Below are 21,544 nucleotides of genomic sequence, written 5' to 3'. Positions count from 1 at the left end.
TTTCCATCTGGACGATGCTGTGCAAGTTGTCGATATGGTCTTTACTACTCACTTATGGGCAGCTAAGGTAGTGGCTGTCCTGACTGTGTCATTGCCTCAGAAGCTTTCACAACCAGCTCCTTAATCCCTGAGGTACTGAAGTCCTCATGATGTAAAGGAGAGAACAATTGTGAATTCAAGAGAGAGAGAGAGATCACTGCCTGGAATTAGGATGTAATTAGTAAGAAAACACTAAAATGTCAACACAGAGCAAGGAGGATTGTTGACATCCAAGCTGGCTATGAAGGGGAAGTGTACAAATGTGATCCTTTGTGTGTTTACCCACACACAAATACACACACAGGGCAGCACGCTTGCAGGTTCTGTGATCTGTCAGTGGGGGGTTGGGGTAAAGGAGGTTTTAGGGGTGAAGCAGGGGCAGCGATGTGCTGGTAAAGATCTAACTACCAGTCCTGGGGAGGAGAGCCCTGAACTGTAGCAGTTGCCAGTTTCAGTGGTGTAAATATTCCCCATGTGGCTCATTTCAAGCTACTACTGAGTTGCAATAATTGAATGCAGAATTGAGAAGAAATGCACAGAGTCAGCTTTTACCAGCTGGTACTAGTGAGTTCTAACACATTGCTGGCTGCAGGTTTCCAGCACAGTTCTTGTTCAGAACCCTGCCCCCCCCCAAAAAAAAAACCCACCCCAAAAAACCCAGCTCCTTACCCTCATCTGCTTCTGGAGTTCTAGATATTGATTTAGTTTTTATTCCAGATTCATGCTAAACCACCCAAACAGCATTGTTCATTCAACCCTTATTGATTATTTACTCTTTTGTAAAGTTCATGGCCCATCACAGCTCATGGGAATTCTGGGACTGGAGTATTTCCCCCCTCAAAATCTACACAATGGTTGGCAGGGCCATTTGTTTATTCAGAAAGCAGCCAACAGGATGCTACAGGCCCATCAGTGAACTACCCTGGCCCTCAAGATTTGGCAAACTCCTGTTGGCCAAGGAAAGCTCCTAGCAGGCAAGAGGGAGCTCCCTCACTTCTAGTGCCCCCACAGCTACAGTTCTTTGGAAATTAAGTGGCTGTCTAATTGTTTGGCACATGTACGAACCTCTTCCTCATCTCACAGGAAACTCTCCCTCGTTAGTCTCCAGGGCTGCCTCTATTTGAACCATCCTCCACCCCTTTCCCGGAGCCAGAAGAGCTACATCCAGGCCCCAAGGGGCCTGATGTTTATATACTTAGGGGATCACCTTCTTTAAAGAAAAGAATATGTCAATATAAATATAAAGCTATTAGGGTCAGGGCCTTTAGAATGGGCCTGTGCAAATGAGGGTCTCCAGCGGAAGCTTCATTAGCTTCCAGTAAACACAGCTCGGACCGGACTATGCTTCAAAGAAAGCTGGATGTTTGCCTGGTGACGGTGAGCAGTGGAAGGTCCTGTGATTTTTTTTTTTTTTTTTTCCTTTTGGAGGAGGAGGAAGCTCCAAACCCTGTTAAGCTTAGAAACTCTGCCTTTGAGCCCGATACTGGAAGACATTGTCCAACTTCTGAGGAGGTCATTTTATTCTGTATCACTCTTGCTGTATCACATGGCTACTCCCCCCTGCCTGGCACAGAATACAACAGTATGCCTGTAACAGGCAGAGACCTTCCCCATCGGCCCAGGAAAACATCTCTAACTTCTAGCAGTCTGACTTCAAAATCACTGCTGATGAGAAGGGACCTCTAGTGGTCAATCTCAAAGGTCACATCACGGCTACCTTCTCCTTAGTCCCTGAATGATGTTCTAGTCTGTCAACTCTGGGTTGTCAGTTCTAAGAGGTAGAACAAGGAAAATATAGAATAGATCAGAAGAATTTTTGGTTTTGATATAAGTAGGTTGTGGAGGGTAGGATGACTTCTGCTGTATGGCATGTAGACGAGGTAGTGGGTACTTTTTTTGTATTCTTGCAGACAAAATCTACTCATCCCGTAGGGAGACTGGGTCCAGGGTTGTGCCAGGGAGTGAAGGCATATAGGGGAATCAGAAATGGGACCTCAGCTCAAAGTAATAGATGTTCTTCATTTTGAGGGTGGAGCATAATACTGTAAAGGAGTGGATTTTAAGCTCTTTTAAAAATCATGACTCCTTTGAGAGGCTAACTAAAAGCAAGAAACTATCTCCTCAGAAAAATAACCACGTGTACTTGCACACAGGCACATGTCCACACACACAATTTTTGCCTGAAATTCAGGAATTTCACTGATGCTCTAAGGCATACCCATAGTGGTTCAAGAAGCTGATTAAACTCTGGAATAAGGCATTTGGGTAAGAATGCAGTGGGGCAGCCAGAAATCCTGAATGGATTTTAACCCCCGTGTCACTTTGGACAAGTCTCTTTACCTCTCTGGACTGCACTTCCTTATCTATTAAAAAAAGGAAGGGGGATCCCTGGGTGGCGCAGCGGTTTGGCGCCTGCCTTTGGCCCAGGGCGCGATCCTGGAGACCCGGGATCGAATCCCACGTCGGGCTCCCGGTGCATGGAGCCTGCTTTTCCCTCTGCCTGTGTCTCTGCCTCTCTCTCTCTCTCTCTCTCTGTGTGTGTGTGTGTGTGACTATCATAAATAAATAAAAATTTAAAAAAAGGAAGGGTAGACATAGAGGTAGGATTTCCAGATAAAAGGATACTTAATTAATCTGAATTTCAAATAAATACAGATTTTTTTTAGTACAACTATATCCCAAATATTGGCTTTGTCATGAGTTAACAGGACATAATCATACTAAAAAAGTATCCATTGTTTACCTGGAATTAAAATTTAACAGGGGTGGGAGTGGATCCCTGGGTGGCTCAGCTGTTCGGCGCCTGCCTTTGGCCCAGGGTCTGATCCTGGAGTCCTGGGATCAGGTCCCGCATCGGGCTCCCCACATGGAGCCTGCTTCTCCCTCTGCCCGTGTCTCTGCCTCTCTCTCTCTCTCTCTCTCTCTCTGTGTCTATCATGAATGAATAAATTTAAAAACATATTTTAAAAAAAATAACAGGGTGTCCTGTATTTTTATTTGCTAAATCTGCCAGCCCTAGACAGGTGGCCTTTCAGGTCTCGATTTAAGGTCTAAGATTTTTGATGATGAAGAAATCCAATGGAGATTGGGAAGTTAGAGGATTATTAATCACTGGTTAAGCTAGAAATTCTGAAGTCCCATGACTGAGTGAGTATAAGCAATGTATTTATTTTTAAAAATTTTTTAAAAGATTATTTATGTTTTGGTAATCTCTACACCCAACGTGAGGCTTGAACATATGACCTCAATATCAAGTCATGTGTTCTTCTGAGCAAGTCAGCCAGGTGCCCCTGAGTTTAAGTGGTTTAGTGGGCTCCGTGTCAGATTCTGGATAGTAAAGTCACCACAAGTTTTCCTGCATTGCTCAAAGAACCACTCTATTGTTGCTAGGCTGTGACTGCCAGATTTCTAGCTTTTCTGTCACTTTAAAACCCTCAATGAATTCCCTGTGACCCAGCTAGATGATCCTCCAGGCTTGCAACCCTCCAGCCATCTGTTGCCTCCGTCACAGCAGATGTGAAGGCTGTGGCTCGAAGACCTTTGAGAATGGCACTGGTTAAAAATGGCTTAAAAATTGTGCCTCTCAGACCTTTCTGACGTGCTGGTTGCTTATTTTCCTCTCCCGTTCTTCATTCCCATACCACGGGAGGTACTGTGAGGCCCATGCACCTGCAGAGTCCATCTCCTACAGACAGCCCTGTGTACACAGTCTCTTCCAGGGGAGCACCCAACCTGCATCCCTAATTTATCTCCAAGTGGGTATTCTCCCCATCTCTTTCCCCCTTCCTTTCTCTTCCCTCCGTTCCTTCCCTCCTTTCCTTACTCCTTCCCTCCCTCTTCTTCTTTTGCTAATATTCCTTGAGTCCTGTCATTCAGTAGGCACTGCTCTAGGCACGTCCCCCTTAGTTGAGGGGCTCCCACCTCCATCACTCTCATCAACATTTAGTCCCATAGTTTGTGGTTCTCAAAATGAGAAACCTGAACACTGTGTCAGTCACCTGGTAGGTTGTTAAAGATGAACATCTGAGTCTCATCAGAACTGATGAAGGAAAGGTGCCTGGAGACTCCCCAGGTGTTTGTTTGTTTCTTTCTTTTAAAGAGATTTTGTTTATTTATTTGACAGAGAAAAAGCAAGGGAGAGAGAGAGCATGAGCAGGGGCAGGGGAAAAAGCAGACACCCCGGGGAGCAGGGAGCCCAACACAGGGCTTAACCCCAGGACCCTGGGATCATGACCTGAGCTGAAGGCAGCTGCTTAACCACCTGAGCCACCCAGGTGCCCCTCTCCAGGTGTTTGTTCTGCTCACCTAAATCAGCAGGCTGTGGATGCCAGTTCTCAGACCCCCCTCCTCTGTCCAGAAATGCATGGGACTGATGTGGACCAGATTGGTTTCTACTCCAAAGAATTTCCAGATTCAAGTCTGCCTCTCTCCTCTCCCTCTCGGCCTGATGTACTTGTGGAAGATGTGAAGTATAGACACTGTTAATACTCCAACCAGCCAAACTACTTGGGCTTAATGGTTAACTACGAGGCTTAACTATTTGTGGCAAAAATTGTTTACCTTTTCTGTCAGTTTTAGGAAAGAAGAATGTTCCAGAAATGGCTTTTTTGACCTTAGACAAATCTCATCACTTCTTTGACTCTCCAGAAGGGGCGCCATGATATCATTTTTTAAAAATGTGAAATGCCTCTCCAGCACTGAGTGCATGCTGTCTGGCTCCTAATCATTATTAACTTTCCCTTTAAGATGAGAAGACCCTTTAAGAGAGAAGCTTTGCTTTGTGCATCTTTATATCTCTCAGGTTACCCACTTACTGTTGTGGAATTCAGGAAGAATCATTCATCTTGTAGACATCATAGATTTATATAGTTAGTAAAGCAATTTTCCACAGATGTCAGGAGAGTGACTTGAGAAGCAAAGTCTTTTATTTATTCATGATAAAGACACCATGTTGGCTTGGATGGCACTCCCAGTGTGTAGGGTATTCAGCACATAGGAGATACTCAATAAATATCGCTAAATAATTTCCCTTAACATTTTAGTTATGAAAAAAAAAAACATTTTAGTTATGAAAATGTCAAGTATGCAGAAAGGTTGAAACTGAGCATCTATTTACCCTATCTAGATTCTAGATTCAGTAGGTGTGAATTTTTGCTATTTGTTTTGTGTGTGTTTGTATGTTTATTCTTATTTTATTTTTTAAAAGATTTTTATTTATTTAATCATGAGAGACACACACACAGAGAGAGGCAGAGGCACAGGCACAGCACAGGCAGAGGGAGAAGCAGGCTCCGCACAGGGAGCCCGACAGGTGACTCAATCCTGGGTCTCCAGGATCACGCCCTGAGCTGAAGGTGGCGTACACCGCTGAGCCACCAGAGCTGCCTGTATGTGTATTTTTGCTGAATCATTTGAAAGTTAATTGCAATCCTCGTGGCACTTAAGCCATAAATATTTCAGCAGGTATCTCCTAAGAATTAGGACATTCTCGTACATAACTACAATTCTATTATCACACCTAAGAATAATTAATCGTTATTTCTTAATATCCTTTAGAAATAGAAGTTGATATTGGTGCCCTGCTCACATGCCTTTGGCCTGCCTAGAGGTCACCTGCAAACAGTTCCCGTATAGCAAACCGGCGACTTCCTGAGAGTCAGGAATGTTCATAGCTGGATTAAAAGAGTGAACTCCACCCTCATAGGATGGACTGGAGATGCTGGGGAGTCAATACCTCAAGAGTGTTCCTTAACTTATGATGGAAAGAAGTTAATGGATAAATATCTAAGCTTCCTTCTCCTCATGAGTTGATTCTGAGGTGTGCTCCACAGAGCCTGTCAAAGGGTCCATAGGACAGTCACCCACAGCCCTAACTTGTTTATTAACATACCCTTTATTCGTTATCCTTTCCTTACTCATTTCCTTACTGTGCTCCCTGAGATCACCTTGAATTAAACTACTTGCAGCAAAAGCTTTTGTCTCAGAGTTAGCTCTCAAGGGACCCAGAACCAAGACATCAGTTCATTACTAAATTCATTTACAAATGATGATAGTAAAACACACTGCTCTTGGATTCACAAAGAAGCAAACTCGAACCTTCTTAGATGGTGCTTGCAACTCAACCACAGAAATGCCCTTAGCTACGATTCTTGCTGGAACGATATTATATGCTGAGGCTGTTTTTATTTATTATGCCTGCCCAGCCTGTATTATTAATAATAATAGCTAGTGCTAATTAAGAGCTTACTGTGTGGCTGCTTCACATACTTTATCTACTCCTCACAATGACTTTGTAGGGAGGATGTTATTATTTTTCCCACTGTCTTGACAAAGAACTTGAAGCTCATACAGGTTAAATACCTTGGTGAAGTCACACGACCACCAAGAGGCAGATCCCTGGTATGTGTCACCAACGTGTTAAAATGTGCAGATAACTCTAAATGTTCTTTTATTCTATTCTTGTATAAATGGGAACGGTACTAGCCACGTAACACAGTGTAACAATACCATAAACATACATATTTTTTAACCAATAAAAAAGTTATCTTCAATTGCTAATTTGTGAAAGTGTAACACAAGGATTCCCTCACAAGACATGAGTCTCAAAGGGATAAAACTTTTCTTTGTCGTGCTTGGCTCAGTACAGCTTATGCACCAGGCATAGGTTACCAGTGGCAAGTAATATGTTTCCAGCATTATTTAAGTTGTGGAATCCTCCAGTATTTTGGCGGCCATGTTCAAGTTAGATAACTTTGATAATCTGACATCCTGAGAATGGTAACAGGGCGAGCCTGAGGAGAGGGTTGATTTTCACAGCTGCCAATATAAAGCCCGGTGCATTATCTAACTTGGACATGGCAATGTTCTGTGAAATGTGCCACACAGTTTTGCACAAGGTCAGGTTTTCCTGGAATAATTACATCCTTAGTAATATCTGGTCCCACCTGGTAATTTGGGTACACATGAAAACTTAGAGTTGAAGATGTCTTTCCTAGTTAGTGTCTTCTCTAAGAATCCATAAAAAGAAAGAGACTTTGAACCCAATTTATTTTGTTTGCTTGACCCTACTGTCATAAAGTGTTTAAACGTAAGTATTATAAAGATGGTACAGGGAAAGGATTTGGGGTTCCAGATGAAGGAACGATTGGCCAAAGAAGTCAGCTTTTCAGAACTCGGCGGGTAAGCAGTAAAACTTTGTCTTGTGTGAAGAGTAGAGAGTTGTGAAAATTTAGAACAAGCCAAGTAAGGGAAATTCATTTTTAAAAGATGCTGGCTGGTGTGGTGGAAGGGGAGGGGAGATGTTAATCCTTCTCCTTAATTACTAGGGTAGGGCAGGGTCTGCCAAGGAGCCCATACACTTACTCAGTTCTTATTCGGCACCTTCGGTGGTCAGTGCTTGAGAAAACTCTACAAATGACCAAATTCTGAGGTCATCACCATTGGAGTGCCTTGATAGAAATCTTTTTGGCAAAGTTTTAAAATTACAAAAAGAATTGATGTTGGTACTATCTACATTTTGTGGAAATATTGATGTAAGTTTACCAGTCAGAAAGGGTGAGTCTGGCAGGAGTGAAGCTTGCTCCTGTCAGGACAGGCTTGGGATGGGGAGGAGCAGAGCTTGTCTACAGAAGTCCTAGGGATGTTTCAGCTCTTGAATGTTAATATTTATATTAAAGGGACAAAACTCCATGTCCCCCTGTGGAGAGGCCAGGGCTCAGAAGGGATTAACGGCAGCTGCTGCTTCTTCTTTAATTCATGAGAGACACACAGAGAGAGGCAGAGACTTAGCAGAGGGAGAAACAGGATCCCTATGAACAGGACTCGATCCCAGGACCTTGGGATCATGACCTGAGCTGAAGGCAGATGCTCAACTGCTGAGCCACCCAGGTGCCCCTAACAGCAGCTTCTTAATGGAGAAGAATATCAGTGGATGCAATGGGATGGTTAAGAGTCTGGCCTTGGGAGTCTGGGGTTTGAATCCTAGCCCTGACATTTACTGCCTTTGGGATCTTGGGCAAATTATGTAATCTCTCCAAACATTTAGAAATGACCTCAAGAGGGTTGCTAGGGACTTCATGGGGATTGAAAGAATGTATGTAAAGGGTTTAGCACAGTGCCTGTTGCATAGGAATCATTCAGCTTGTGTTTCTACCATATTCATAGCGGTACTCTTGAAAGGAGGTCAACGAATGCATGTTTTTCCCAGATGAAGTGGAAAGTATCTAGGGAGGCAGATGACAGAAGCAAAAACATAGCAGGAAAAAAAGGAGGACTTTATTATCTATTATTTTTAGTTTACACTGAGTTAAAGGGAACACATATAAGAGGGGGATGATGGTGGTGGGAGGGGAGAAAGCAGAGAGATTAACTTGGTTTAAGACTAGAGACCATACTGCAACTGAGTCTTTTCTAAGTTATGAACCATTTGAGTCTATGGGATTTGGAAGGGGTCTCAAAAACTCTCTTTAGCAGTGAGCAACTTTTACAAAACGACCCAAGAGAGGCTTTCTTTTTTTTTTTTCTTTTTAAGATTTTTATTTATTTATTCATGAGAGACACAGAGAGAGGGAGAGAAACAGAGACACAGGCAGAGGGAGAAGCAGGCTCCATGCAAGGAATCCGATATGGGATTCGATCCTGGGACTCCAGGATCACGCCCTGGGCCGAAGGCAGGCACTAAACCACTGAGCCACCAAGGGATCCCTAAGAGGGGCTTTCAAAACCAGAATTACTACAGTTCAGTAGAGACTGTCTGTGAATGAAGCAAGTTTATTTTCTCTTTCTGTTAAAATGACATTCTATCCATTTCTCCAGGGAAGACTGGTTCTACCCTCCCCAGGGCTTCCCCATGGCTGCCCTATATCTTATAGCCTATAACTTTGTGGTTTTCATTTTCTTGCCTTAAAAAAATCTTTAATACTGAAGGTACTTTGAACTCAGTAATCAGAGCAAGATTGTTTAATTAAAAACTAGAAAAAGTACTGTTACAGCTGGGATGACTCATCTGGGATTTTATTTTAATGCAAGATAGACAAGAGGAAGGTTCATAAACTCAGTGTAGACCAAAGTTCAGAACCAACTACACCCTTTTTTCCCCAGCAGATCAGAAGTAAATTTGTTAAAGATGGCGTGGAACATCAGGGAACTAATGAAAATGTGCAGATTTCTTCTCTTAGCGATTTTGTTTCTTCCACGTGAGGTGACAAGTAAGTTAATAATATTCCTTTGGTCTCTTTGTAAATAAAGAAAAATTTCCAATTAAAACATGATCAGTTGGCTCTGGGAAATCCAAAATCCAAATCACCAGATACACAGTTGGTATGGCTCAGAGAACGGGAGTCAGACAACATGATAAAATGTTAAATGGAAAAATTGTTTATGGCTCTGATATGGCAAGGTAGAGTAAATATTCTGTTATCTCCAGAGCTGCAGCCAAAATTTTTCTACTTTTTAAAACATTTTTTTTTACTTTTTAATGCATTTCATTACTTTTTTTTTTAAAGATTTACTTATTTATTTATCCATGATAGACAGAGAGAGAGAGAGAGGCAGAGACACAGGCTCCATGCCGGGAGCCCAACATGGGACTCGATCCCAGGACTTCAGGATCGCGCCCTGGGCCAAAGGCAGGCGCCGAACCGCTGAGCCACCCAGGGATCCCAATGCATTTCATTACTAATGACATCCAAAATAAGTTCTTTTTTTTTTTTTTTTTTTAAATATTTTTTCTTTATTTATTTATGATAGTCACACAGAGACAGAGAGAGAGAGAGAGGCAGAGACACAGGCAGAGGGAGAAGCAGGCTCCATCCACCGGGAGCCTGACGTGGGATTCGATCCCGGGTCTCCAGGATCGCGCCCTGGGCCAAAGGCAGGCGCCAAACCGCTGCGCCACCCAGGGATCCCCCCAAAATAAGTTCTAATGTCTATTTGAGCATACTGCTTCAGGAAAATCTTCCCTGCATTTGTTCTCCACCCCACCCTGGAAGTAGATCCCTCCAAACCCCAATTTTAAAAGTAATACGTAGTCATTGTAAAAAAAAAAAGAGGGGGGATATATAAAAGAATAAAGAAAGTGTGCCTAGGTGGCTCAGTTGGTTGAGTGTCTGACTCTTAATTTCATGGGATGGGCCTGTGTCAGGCTCCAGGTCAGCAGGGAGTCTGCTTGGAATTCTCTCTCTCTCCCTCTTTCTCTCCCCTCTCTACCCTGCACGCATGTGCACATGTCATGTTCTCTCTCTCTCTCTCTCGATCCTTCTCTTAAAAATTTAAAATCTTTAATAAAAAAAAAGAATGAAGAAAACCAAATCCCATCATCCAGAGATAATCACTCAACAACATTTTGATATATATTCTTCCAGATTTTTGAAAAATACTAGGCAGCAATCACATAGTTTTCACCAGTACTTTGTGCATTTTAAAGGAAAAGTTCATGTGTTTACAGACTGTATTAACAAATGTTCTGTAGAAAACAAGTCTGTGGCAGCTAATGTCATTTTTAGCTGTGGTTACTTGGTCCTGAACCAAGAAAGTAAGAACTGAAATTCAGATGTGTTACAGTGAATGGATTTCTGGAAATCAGAGATGAAAACCAACTGCTATACATCCTGATTATCCTTCCACCACAACTCGACTACCCTCAAACCATAACTATTTAAACTTCAATTATTTTACTGCACTGCCCAAATAAGACACAAGAAGTGCAGAACCAAAATTTCCACAATCCTGTCACACTTAATCAGAAAGCTTTTCAAAATGGCTTCTGCCCATATTCAATTGTATGTTCAATTTTTATATATTTATAGTAATTATTATAGATGTACTTTACATTATACCTATTCTCCTAAAGTTGTATCTTAAGTATGTTTCAATTTTACTATAGTCCTTTTTCATTTGTATTTTCCTCTCCCACCCCCTCCCTTTGTTACTTTCAACTCCCTTTGCTACTTTCACATAAACAATTTAAGTCTGGAAAGGTTTTTTTTTTTTTTTTTTACTTTTTTCTCTATTTTTATCAATCCTATTCAGTATACACAGTGAGATTTTCCCCAAGATTTTTCCTCATAAATGCATGCATGTGTGCATGCATGTGTGTGTATGTGTGTATAAATGGGATAGTTCTGTGCATAGTAGTTCTGAAACTTCACTGCACATTAGAATCGCCTGAAGGCTTTTTGCAAATGCAATGCCCAGATTGCACTCATATCAATAAATCATAGTGTCTGAGGGTGGAAATCAAGCATCAATATGCTTTTAAAGATTCCCCAAGTGATTCCAACGTGCAGCAAAATCTGGTAACCATCATTTTAACATTTTCCTTTTTTTAAGTTAATAATACATTCTGAAGCTTTTCCCTTGTAAAATTGTATAGATCACTATGACTTTTTAATTATTGTAGAGTAGTTCATTGTACTGGTGTAATGTGATTTATTTAACAAATCCCCTGTTTATGCCACTTAGATCATTCATTTTGTGTTAATGGTTTCTTCCTGCCCTCCCAGGTTCTGTTCTAACTGTGAATGATAGAACTGAGAACTATATCTTGGACACTTGGCTCGGCTCCCAAGAATCTCTGAAATGTGCTGTTCAAAACCACACCAGAGAGGAAGAACTTCTCTGGTACCGAGAAGAGGGGACAGTGGATTTGAAATCTGGAAACAAAATCAATTCCAGCTCTGTGTGTGTCTCCTCCATCAGTGAAGATGACAACGGAGTCACCTTTACCTGCAAACTGCAGAGAAATCAGTCGGTGTCCATTTCCGTGGTGCTGAATGTCATTTGTGAGTGAGGGGGGAGAAACTGCTAGTCAGTCTGTGCTGTCTGCCCTATATTAAGTGGTATTTGAAATTTGGGACTAATGAGTGTGTGTATTTTAACATTTGTTTGGTGTTGCCTAATTGCCCTATTTATGCTCCTGCAACAATGCATGAGGGTGCCTATTTCCCCACACCCTCGTGAGCACTGAGTACCCTCAAACTCTAAGAACTTGCCAGCCTGATTTGAAATTTTATTTTCATTTTCCAAATTAAGAATGAGGGTGTCCACCCTTTCATAAGTGTATTGGCTGTTATGTTTCTTTTCTGTGAAATGCCTGCTCATGTCCTTTGCCCATTTTTTCTATTGGGTTATTTACCTTTTTAAAATTGGTTTGGCTAGGGGTTTCTGGGTGGCTCAGTTGGTTAAGTGACTGACTCTTGATTTTGGCTCAGGTTGTGATCTCAGGATTGTGAGATTGAGCCTCCCAATGAGCCCTGCTAAGAACTCTGTGTTGAGCCCCATGGGGAGCCCTGTGTGGGGCTCTGTGCTGGGTGTGGAGCCTACTTAAGATTCTCTCTCTCCTCCTTCTACCCTTCCACCCCCTCACCCTGAAGAAAAAAAAAAAAGAATGCCCATGAAGTAAAATGATTAAAGTGTCCTATATTACACTGTAGCGCTCTAATTTTTTTAAATTTTTATTTCTTTATGATAGTCACAGAGAGAGAGAGAGGCAGAGACACAGGCAGAGGGAGAAGCAGGCTCCATGCACCGGGAGCCCGATGTGGGATTCGATCCCGGGTCTCCAGGATCGCGCCCTGGGCCAAAGGCAGGCGCTAAACCACTGCGCCACCCAGGGATCCCCCACTGTAGCATTCTAAAACAATGAGCTAGGTCTCTATGGTTCAATGTGGATATATCTCGAAAAGATACAAGCTATTGAGAGAATAAAGTCTTTTATGTAACCCTTCTAAAACAATATGATGTATTTCCTATTGGTACATTATATGTATAAAAATGGTTTTTAAAAAAAGATATGAGAAAAAAAAGATCTGCAAGGATTTACATCAAACTCATAGCAGTGGATATCTTTGGGGAGCTAGAAAGTGAACAAGATGGAATCAAAGACGACCTTAACTATCTGAAATGTACTAATTTTTGCAAAAAAGAATACTTATGTATAGTTGATAGACTTCAAAATTAATTTTAAATAGTTAAATAAAAAGGAACAACTAATAGGGCATGTCCACAGGTCCTATGATATATTTGGTAATAGTGTTATCTATTCTAGCAGCTTCCTACATATCTGAATACCATGTAACTTTCTTGTTGGATATGGATACAGAATTTCAAGCTCATTCCAAAGAGCAACAAAATGTCATTCTTCAGAAAGAGTTATTAATAGCACAGCCTACTCATGGTCTAATTATTCAGTGCACAGATTATACAAGCTTCCTTTTTCCTCTTCTCCACCTCTATCTCTTTCCTACTACCCACTTTTCAAGCACTTTATTAATCTTCAGCACCTTGACCAGAAAAGCAAGGGGCATGGAGAAGAGAAAGAGCTCAGCCATTTCTCCCCTTGGATGTTGGAAAGCCATGTGGGGGTGAGGGCTGGAATTATTTGGTGAGGATAAATGTGTTCAAGTATCTATGTCTCAATGACTGCTCTTATCATAGAGGGACTAAGGACTTGCTTTAACAGAGGAATGAGAGAGACTCAGAAGATCATACTTTCCATGGATGTCAGAGTTGCCACCATTGGAACACCTTCTGGGAGGAGATTATTTCTAGAGATCACTGAGGAAATGCAAATAGGTACTGGTAAATGTAGCCAGGGCAAATGTGGTTAGATGAAATGCAAAAACAGAGGATGTGAGGACACCACAAAACCACCGTGGCCACTGCCACCACCACCACAATAATGGTTATTAGCACTGTGGTAAATTCTTTGCAGGCATTATGTCATTTAATCTTTACAACCCCTTGTGAGGTAGGTAATATCCCACTTTTCTAGATGAGGAAACTGAGCAGTTACATAGCAGTTAAGTAACTTTCCCAAGGTCAGAGTAAGTGGCATGGATGGAATTACCAATAACTGCAATTTCTGCTTTCTTCATATTATACTCTTTTCTCCAACATATTAGTAGAGATGGGTTTCAGAGAGCAAAGACTCAAGGCTTATACTTTTAGGTAGTGTTATAAATTGTCTACTTGGTACAGATTCATTATTTTAAAGAAAGATTTATTTATTTGAGAGGCAGAGAGTGCTCATGCGTGGAAGTGGGAGGAGGGGCAGAGGGAGAGAATCTTCAGGCAGACTCCTCCCTGAGCGTGGAGCCCAAACAGGGTTGGATCCCACCACCCTGAGATCATGACCAGAGCTGAAACCAAGAGTTGGACACTTAACTGACTGAGCCACTCAGGCACCCCCAGATTCATTATTATATACATTTGTTTCATGGTTTATCTTCTCTACCACATAAAAGTTCTATGAGGTTTGGAACTGGATGTATATAATTTACCATTGTATCCCCAGTTCCTAGTCCAACACTTGGCACAGAGTAGATGCTCAACAAATTTTTTAAAAATTATTTATTTATTCACGAGAGACTCAGAGAGAGAGAGGCAGAGACATAGGCAGAGGGAGAAGCAGGCTTTCTGCGGGGATACCAATGTGGGGCTTGATCCTAGGGCCCTGGGATCATGATCTGAGCTGAAGGCAGACCCTCAACCACTGAGCCACCCAGGTGCCCTTCAATAAATTTTTGTCAAATTAATGAATTACTCCATGAGATGGACTGAAGGGAAATCTTGAACACTGATAGTAAATTACTGCTTATCTGCTAATTCAACCTAAATGCTTGAGTCTTGCAGTTCCTCCTATTCTAAGTGGAGACGACTTCCAAACAGTTGAGGAAGGCAGTGATGTGAAGTTGGTTTGCAATGTGAGATCCAACCCCCAGGCTCAAATGATGTGGCACAAAAATAGTGATATCCTGAATTTAGAGAAAAATCACCAAGTCCACCAGACAAGTGAGTCTCTTCAACTGTCAATCACCAAAGTCAAGAAATCTGACAATGGAACCTACAGCTGTGTTGCAAATTCATCTCTGCAAATGGAGACCAAGGACTTTCACCTCATCGTCAAAGGTAACTCTCTCTCTCTCTCTCTGGTAACTCTCTTTTTAAGTAATGGTAACTCGCAAAAAGTCAGAATAGGTTTTCATAAATGTTTTTGTGGCAATTAATGATGATGACAGTTGTGATTAGTAGCTATGATTTTCTTTAGTGAGTCATCCCTATCCAAGGAATTTCCACTAAGAATTCCAAATCTTCCATTTGGGGTGCCCATTCCATATGAAACACTCCTTTTTGAGCAAAGGTCCTTTTTAGAACCAAGTGGGGGAAGACAATTCTGGTCAGCATTTAGGGAAGAGTACTTTTCATGAATTCTCCTGGGCAACAAGGTTCGTTGGAACTGGACTTTTGAGTTTACAGCCAATGACAACCAGAAAGAGAAGTCAGAAACACCAAGAGAAAGATAAATAGATAAGAAAATGAATCTCTAAAATTATTCTTATCCCTGAAATTGTAATCTATAGGCTAAGCAGTAAGGAGGGAGGGGCAAGATGGTTCCTGAAAGGTCTTTCTCTTGGCTTCATGCTTCATCTACCCAGATTCTTCACACCTGCAATTAATAACAGGGAACAAATGAAGTTCCAAGTGTTCTTCCCTCCTCATATTTCTCATTCATACAAGAAGAGAAAGGGGACCTGAGCAGAGAAAGCAAGGAAGACGGTAGAAAGAAATGAGGTCAGAGAGCAAACGGAATGCAGACCAGTGTTCCCCCACCTCCACGTACCACTGGTGATTGTGGCAAAAATTGACCTTGAGGTGAGCAGCATGAAAAGAAACTCTCAAGAATGCAGCTTGATGACTGAAATAGGAACAACCATCTTGGTACAAGGATAAAGAAAGCCGCAGTCTAAGCACAGCACAGAAGACCCGTAGAGGATGTTGAGTCTTGAGGGCTTTTTTAGGCAGTGCCCCAGCCCTGGAAATTTTCGGGTGTTGAAACAAGCAGGACAGTGTGAGATAGAAATTGGCAGTAGTCAAGGCTGTCAATCATTCTTTGCTGCTATTAACTGAATCCAAGTTCAAAAATAACTTGTTTTTTTGATACAGATTCTGAAAGTTTGATTAAAGTAGTCAAGTTTTCTTAGATAACATCTCTTCTAATTTGAAAAAAACATTTATTAAGACCCTTAACTGTCAATTTTAGTTGCTGAATATACAGGCATACTAAAAAAATCGTTAAAGTTTGCTTTCATGTTAAAACTTCAATTATGAAGTTGAGAGACATATTAGATGATGTCATCTGCAAGCTAAGTTAATTTTCTGATTAGAAAATTTGGGGCACCTGGGTGGCTCCGTGGGTTAAGCTTCTGCCTTTGGTTTGGGTTGTGATCTTGGGGTCCTGGGATCTAGCCCCGTGTTAGGCTCTCTGCTCAGTGGGGAGTCTGCTTCTCCTTCTCCCTCTGTGCTCTCTCTCTCTCTCTCTCTCTCAAATAAATAATAAAATCTTAAAAAAAAAGAAAGCCTCGGTTTGGGTACATTTAATAAGTTCCTTCTTGTTCTAATTGGATCATATGGATCAGTTGAAACAGAATTTTATTTTTCTGAAAAAATCAAAAAAGAGAAAGGCAAGATACCTGGCATAGCAGATGCAGAAAATGCTCATGCACACATTTCCTGGTCCAAGGCCAATATGCTCAGAGCAGCCAAACAAGCTGAGGCTCTTCTTTCTTGTTAGAATATTATTCACTTTGTTGTTTGCTTCCCTGTGCCCACTCATTGCCTTTCTTGCTAGTTCCTAGGAAGCCAACTGAACCCCTGCCAGAAGTGTTGGACTATGTGACCACTGAGCTTATTTCCTCCCCCTTCGGGGAGATCTGGGACACAAACACAGTGGCTGGTGGGGAGGAAGAGCCACTGCAGTTCAATGCCCATTACTGTGATTACTGGCGTGTTCAGTAATTTGTCCTGCAGAGTGACAGTATGCCCAGGGGCCGCTTGCTTTAAAAACCAAAGCCACAAATAACCCAAGTACTCCTAGGATAGAAGGGGTAGAAGAGGCAGCTTATTGAAGCTGAGGCTATTCACCTCTCCACAAAAGCATGGCTGGTAGGGACACCTAGCCGTGTCATTCTTTTGTGTGTGTGTGTTTTTTTAAAGATTTTGTTTATTTATTCATGAGAGAGAGAGGACAGAGGCAGAGGGAGAAGCAGGCTTCCTGCGGGGAGGCTGATGCAGGACTTGATCCCAGGACACCGGGATCATGACCTGAACCAAAGGCAGACACTCAACCAATGAGCCACCCAGGAGTCCCCTGGCCCTGTCATTCTAACCGGCTGTAAAATTACATGCAGAGATTAGGGAATTATATCATCCTTCTTGGTTACGAAGGAATCACAAGGGCTCCATGATATAAAAAAAATATATATATACACAACTCATATGGCAAGCTGGATGCCAGTTTGGCAAATTGGCTTTCAAGTGGGCAGGATCCTGTTTTGGGTGGAGCTCTTCCAAACCAACTTGTTTTTATTTCTTCCTGCTCTATTATTTTCTTGGCTGTGGGCTGCCTTCACAGCTTTAAGTGCTCTGCTGCTGGTGCTCAGGCTAAATATGTTTGCCATGAACCTCTCCGGGCTTCATAGCTCAGTAGAGTAGTTTCTAAATGAGGCCACACAAAGCTAGAAGTGAAAGCACAGATCTTGAGCACAAGCGTTTATCCTATGTGTTGGGATTATCTTGCCTAATAAATATGAAGGGAAAAAAATACCAAATCTGGTTACCAATAAGAGAGTAAAACTTGGGTAGGTATTATTGGGTTGTCTGAAGGATTTAATTAAGAGGATGATATATGTGAAGTGCAAGGCATCATGGCTGGGACATAGAAGTACGTAAATTATACTCGTGTAAATGTTAGTTGCTATTCCTTGTGTTTGCATTTCCAACAGATAGAGCTGTGACTGTGCCAAAAGAACCCATTATTGCCGCATGTATTGTGGTCTTTCTGACATTGTGCTTTGGACTGATTGCTAGAAGAAAAAAAATAATGAAGGTATCTAAATATTCTAAGCTATTGAGGTATAAATTCATCTAAATCCAGTCAGGAAGCTGGCTATCTAAATGACTATAGAGTTGGGAACCATACTTGGACAATCTGGTCTCTCCAAAGACCAAAATGGAAGTAGCTCAAAGGAATAAAATGGTACACATACGATGAGTACAGCTTTAGCAAAGAATGGAAATACATATGGACAAAACCTGTATGAAAATAGCTGTGGTGTTAGGAATAGGGGATTTGGGGCTGATTTTTCTTTCTTTTAAATTTCCCTTTATTGTTGCTATGGTACCTTTGGTACAATAAATAAACATACAGAGAAACATCTACTGTGGATTCAGAGATCTGCATGAAAAAAGTGACACTGAACAGCAGTTCACCTCTGAGTATAGCCACAGTCCCTGGTAGTAATGAGCTAAAGTTTGAATTGTTGAAGGGTTAACCTTGTCCGTTAGCTTGATGCCAAGTATGTGTATGCATAGGTTAATGCCATGCATTTGGCTCCACCCAGTGCCAAAGGGAGGCAAATGTGGCAGAAAGCCTCTAAGGAAAGACCTGTATGATCTAGGCTGTTAGTTATGCAGCAAGAGGTGTTCTTCTTGAAACATATGGTAACTGGGTGTGATTCAGGGGAACAACATCTCCCAAGAAGAAATTCACCTACCCCCTGGTGCCAATCCAAAGCAAATTTTTTTCCTGGGAAAAGAAAAAGGAAGAAAGGAAGAAAAGGAAAGGAAAAAAGAAATATTCAACTACCTAAGAATCCTGGAAGAATTTTGGTTTAAGAATTACATCTCTGTAGGATCAGTAGAAATAATTAGTATGGCCAAAGACATAAGACCTGCACCAGTGCAGAGGTTCTATATTTCCAGCCACCTCTGTATTGATGAGTACTTTTCTTGGTAGGAGATTAACAGACATTTGGGCTTTCTATCCCTTGAGCCACATTGATGCATTCAAAATGTTTATCTACAGCCTTAGAAAAGCAGGCAAACTCATTGCCCCTGTGTTTGCTTTTAGCTCTGCATAAAGAATGAAGATCCTCAAAGAGAAACCGCTTTGTAAGCACTCTGGGCTGGGGCCAATGATTTTCCATGAGCAGACAGGTAACAGTGGTGTGTGTCATAAAGCCCATCCTGGGCAAATCCTCCTGAGATGGGAGGCGCTGGGAGGTGAAGAGGTTCAGATTAGAATGGAGGGTGGAGGAGAATCTGCCTCTACTTTAGAAGAAGACAGGTGAGGCTCCATTGGAAGGTTGCCTAGAACTGAGAATACTACCCTTGCTCTTAAGCCTGTTGTCCACTTAGGAAGTTCTGGGCTACTGTCCAGCTCCTGCATTGTATAGCTACATAATGTAAATGACTGAGAGGGCTGACCCTGAGGGAAGCCATGCTGCTTCTCCTTCACAACGACGTCGGAAGCCACAGTCCTCATTCTGAACAATGTCTTCTCTGTGGGGCTTCCTTTTACTCTGTTGGCTCCAGCCTTGGAGAAGTAAGCAGTCAGTAAAAAGAACGAAGGCATTCTTTCCGAGAGTGTGGATTTTGTTTCGAATTTTTTTTCTTATTGCCATGATCATCATTATAATTGATTTCTTGGTTCATTTCAGATGAGAAAGCTGAGATGCCATCCAACACAACAAGAGTTTTGCATCAGGACTTCCTTGATTTAATGTAGTCCCATCTGTATTTATCGCTATTATTAAATTCACTCCTGTCAAATTGTCAGAGGTTATGAAGAAGTGTTTCATTAGGCACTTAACAGTAGCTGTGATGACTAATTTGATATTCTTGCAGAACATATTTATGGAGAAAACTATTAAGAAGGAAAAGTAAGATTCTGTTGTCTTCTCCTTGAAGCATATGTTATTTAATGGAGGTTTGCTCCAAAAAGCTTGGTCACCGTTTACCATTTAGTATGTATTTTTCTAGGTAGGAAATGGACGGACATTTGGGTTTCATGAATAAGTGCAATACCAGAATGGAAAGGAGAGCTGAACATAGAGTGATCAATTTTTAAGTTGCCAAAGAAGTACATAAATAATATCAATTATCATCTACTTTCACTGTCGTCTCATAAATGAAATGTTTTAGGACTAAAAAAAGGAAGGATATAATCTCAGAATATAAGGCATTCCTTTAAACAGAATAAATTTAGCATTATGAAAAAGTCAGCATATGTCCTTATTTTTCTCATCTCATCCTGGTTTGGTGACACAGTCGCTGACTTTGTAAGCTCTATGTGGGGATGGAGATGAAAACTGCCGGGGACATGGGCTAGCCAACGGCTCTGCCCACAAAGCAGCCTTTGCCCTTTTGGCACAGTTTGCCTAGATCCAGCAACATTAATTATGAATCAGCCTATACTCTTCTCGTATACCTCTGTTTTAAATTGCAGCTCTTCTGATTTATCATCAACCTTCACTACTTCCATTATTTCTTCATTCTCTTTCCCTGAGAATCTCTGCTTTGCTGTCCCACACAGTGGGATGGGTTAGGAGAAGAGGCCCCCTTGGTCAGAACCACCTTTGATATCTGCTGTGCTCACCCTCTAACTTAGGGGGAAAAAAACAGAATTTTTGGTCTAATATTGCAGTAGCTAAATGTGCCACAGCAAGAGAGAAAGCAAGAGATCTGCTATCAGCCAAGTGGTTAAAAGTTTCTCACTGACACGGAAGCAGAGAGGAAATGAGCAGATTGTATGAAATCCCAACAGTCTTGTGTGTAAGAGGGACCCAGACACATCCTCCTTGTTAGGCTTCTCTCTGCTTCCTTGGAACCTTCTGCATGGAATGGAGAGACCATTAAAGACTGGGACTTACAGGTTTTTCAGTCTTCCTGGAGGCCCCAGCAGGTTTTTGTGGGGAAGCCTTCAGATCTTGCTCCTCATTCAGGATTTCTCAAAATAGAATTTGGAAGCCTTGTGAAAACAGTGTAAGAACAAAGTAGGAGGATTGTGAAAATCTGAAAGTTTAGACAATTAAGGAGAAGTCCAGAGACTACATGGAAAAAACTAGATCTCAGGCAATGATTGGGATAGTTTAAAGTGGAATGGGAAATGGGAAAAACCCATTAAATTGGTCTTGGAATCAGGAGACCCGAATTCCAGTCTTACCTGTGTTACCTTGGGCAAGTCCTTTAAGCTCTCTTGGGCCTTTGGAAAATAAGGAGGTTGAATTAGAAGAAGGATTAAGATTAATTTTCATGTTAAATTTCATGTTAATGCATGTGATGCTCAAAAGATTCCCAAATAGTTTAGTTAAATGCTGAAAGGAGTTGGCAAGAAAAATGAAAACGTAATACCTTTGCCCTACCTAGTAGAATTATGAATCAGCTTTGTTCTAGGACATATGGCAATCCTTAAGTATTACAGGTCATCAGTAGAGAATTTCTTCACCCTTATAAACTACTGTGACCTTGTACATTAGCACAGACAAGGGACATTAAGTGGTTTTAACAAAGCATGGCAATATCATAAACGGTCACTGCATTTCATTTTGCTTTGCTTTTGAAAAAAACACAGAACCTTTATTAAAAATTGTGTCTGGGGGATCCCTGGGTGGCTCAGCGGTTTGGCACCTGCCTTTGGCCCAGGGAACAATCCTGGAGTCCTGGGATC

At 41.6% G+C, this 21,544-nt stretch overlaps 1 protein-coding gene across 2 annotated transcripts; it reads left to right on the top strand.

Moving 5' to 3' along the window:
* Positions 1–9,123: 9,123 nt before the first annotated feature.
* TMIGD1 (transmembrane and immunoglobulin domain containing 1) lies at positions 9,124–20,074 on the top strand. Of its 2 annotated transcripts, none has more exons than XM_055333563.1 (6): positions 9,124–9,245; positions 11,541–11,819; positions 14,671–14,946; positions 17,820–17,923; positions 18,947–18,987; positions 19,536–20,074. In XM_055333563.1, the coding sequence occupies exons 1-6, from the start codon at positions 9,164–9,166 to the stop codon at positions 19,537–19,539; spliced, it is 786 nt and encodes a 261-aa protein (XP_055189538.1). In that variant the 5' UTR covers positions 9,124–9,163; the 3' UTR covers positions 19,540–20,074. The 2 variants fall into 2 exon arrangements, with proteins under 2 accessions (XP_055189538.1, XP_055189532.1); XM_055333557.1 differs by having other exon boundaries at positions 18,947–19,032.
* Positions 20,075–21,544: the final 1,470 nt, after the last annotated feature.

This window comes from Nyctereutes procyonoides, unplaced genomic scaffold, assembly GCF_905146905.1.
Source record: "Nyctereutes procyonoides isolate TBG_1078 unplaced genomic scaffold, NYPRO_anot_genome, whole genome shotgun sequence".
Classification (NCBI taxonomy): domain Eukaryota; kingdom Metazoa; phylum Chordata; class Mammalia; order Carnivora; family Canidae; genus Nyctereutes; species Nyctereutes procyonoides.
Note: the sequence above shows the minus strand (reverse complement) of the source record. Positions and strands in the feature narration are given on the sequence as shown.

Coding starts and splice junctions, on each gene's coding strand:
- TMIGD1 (XM_055333563.1), top strand. CDS start 9,164: ATGGCGTGGAACATCAGGGAACTAATGAAAATGTGCAGATTTCTTCTC. Junction 14,947..17,819: donor CTTTCACCTCATCGTCAAAG/GTAACTCTCTCT, acceptor CATTTCCAACAG/ATAGAGCTGTGACTGTGCCA. Junction 17,924..18,946: donor GAAGAAAAAAAATAATGAAG/GTATCTAAATAT, acceptor GTTTGCTTTTAG/CTCTGCATAAAGAATGAAGA.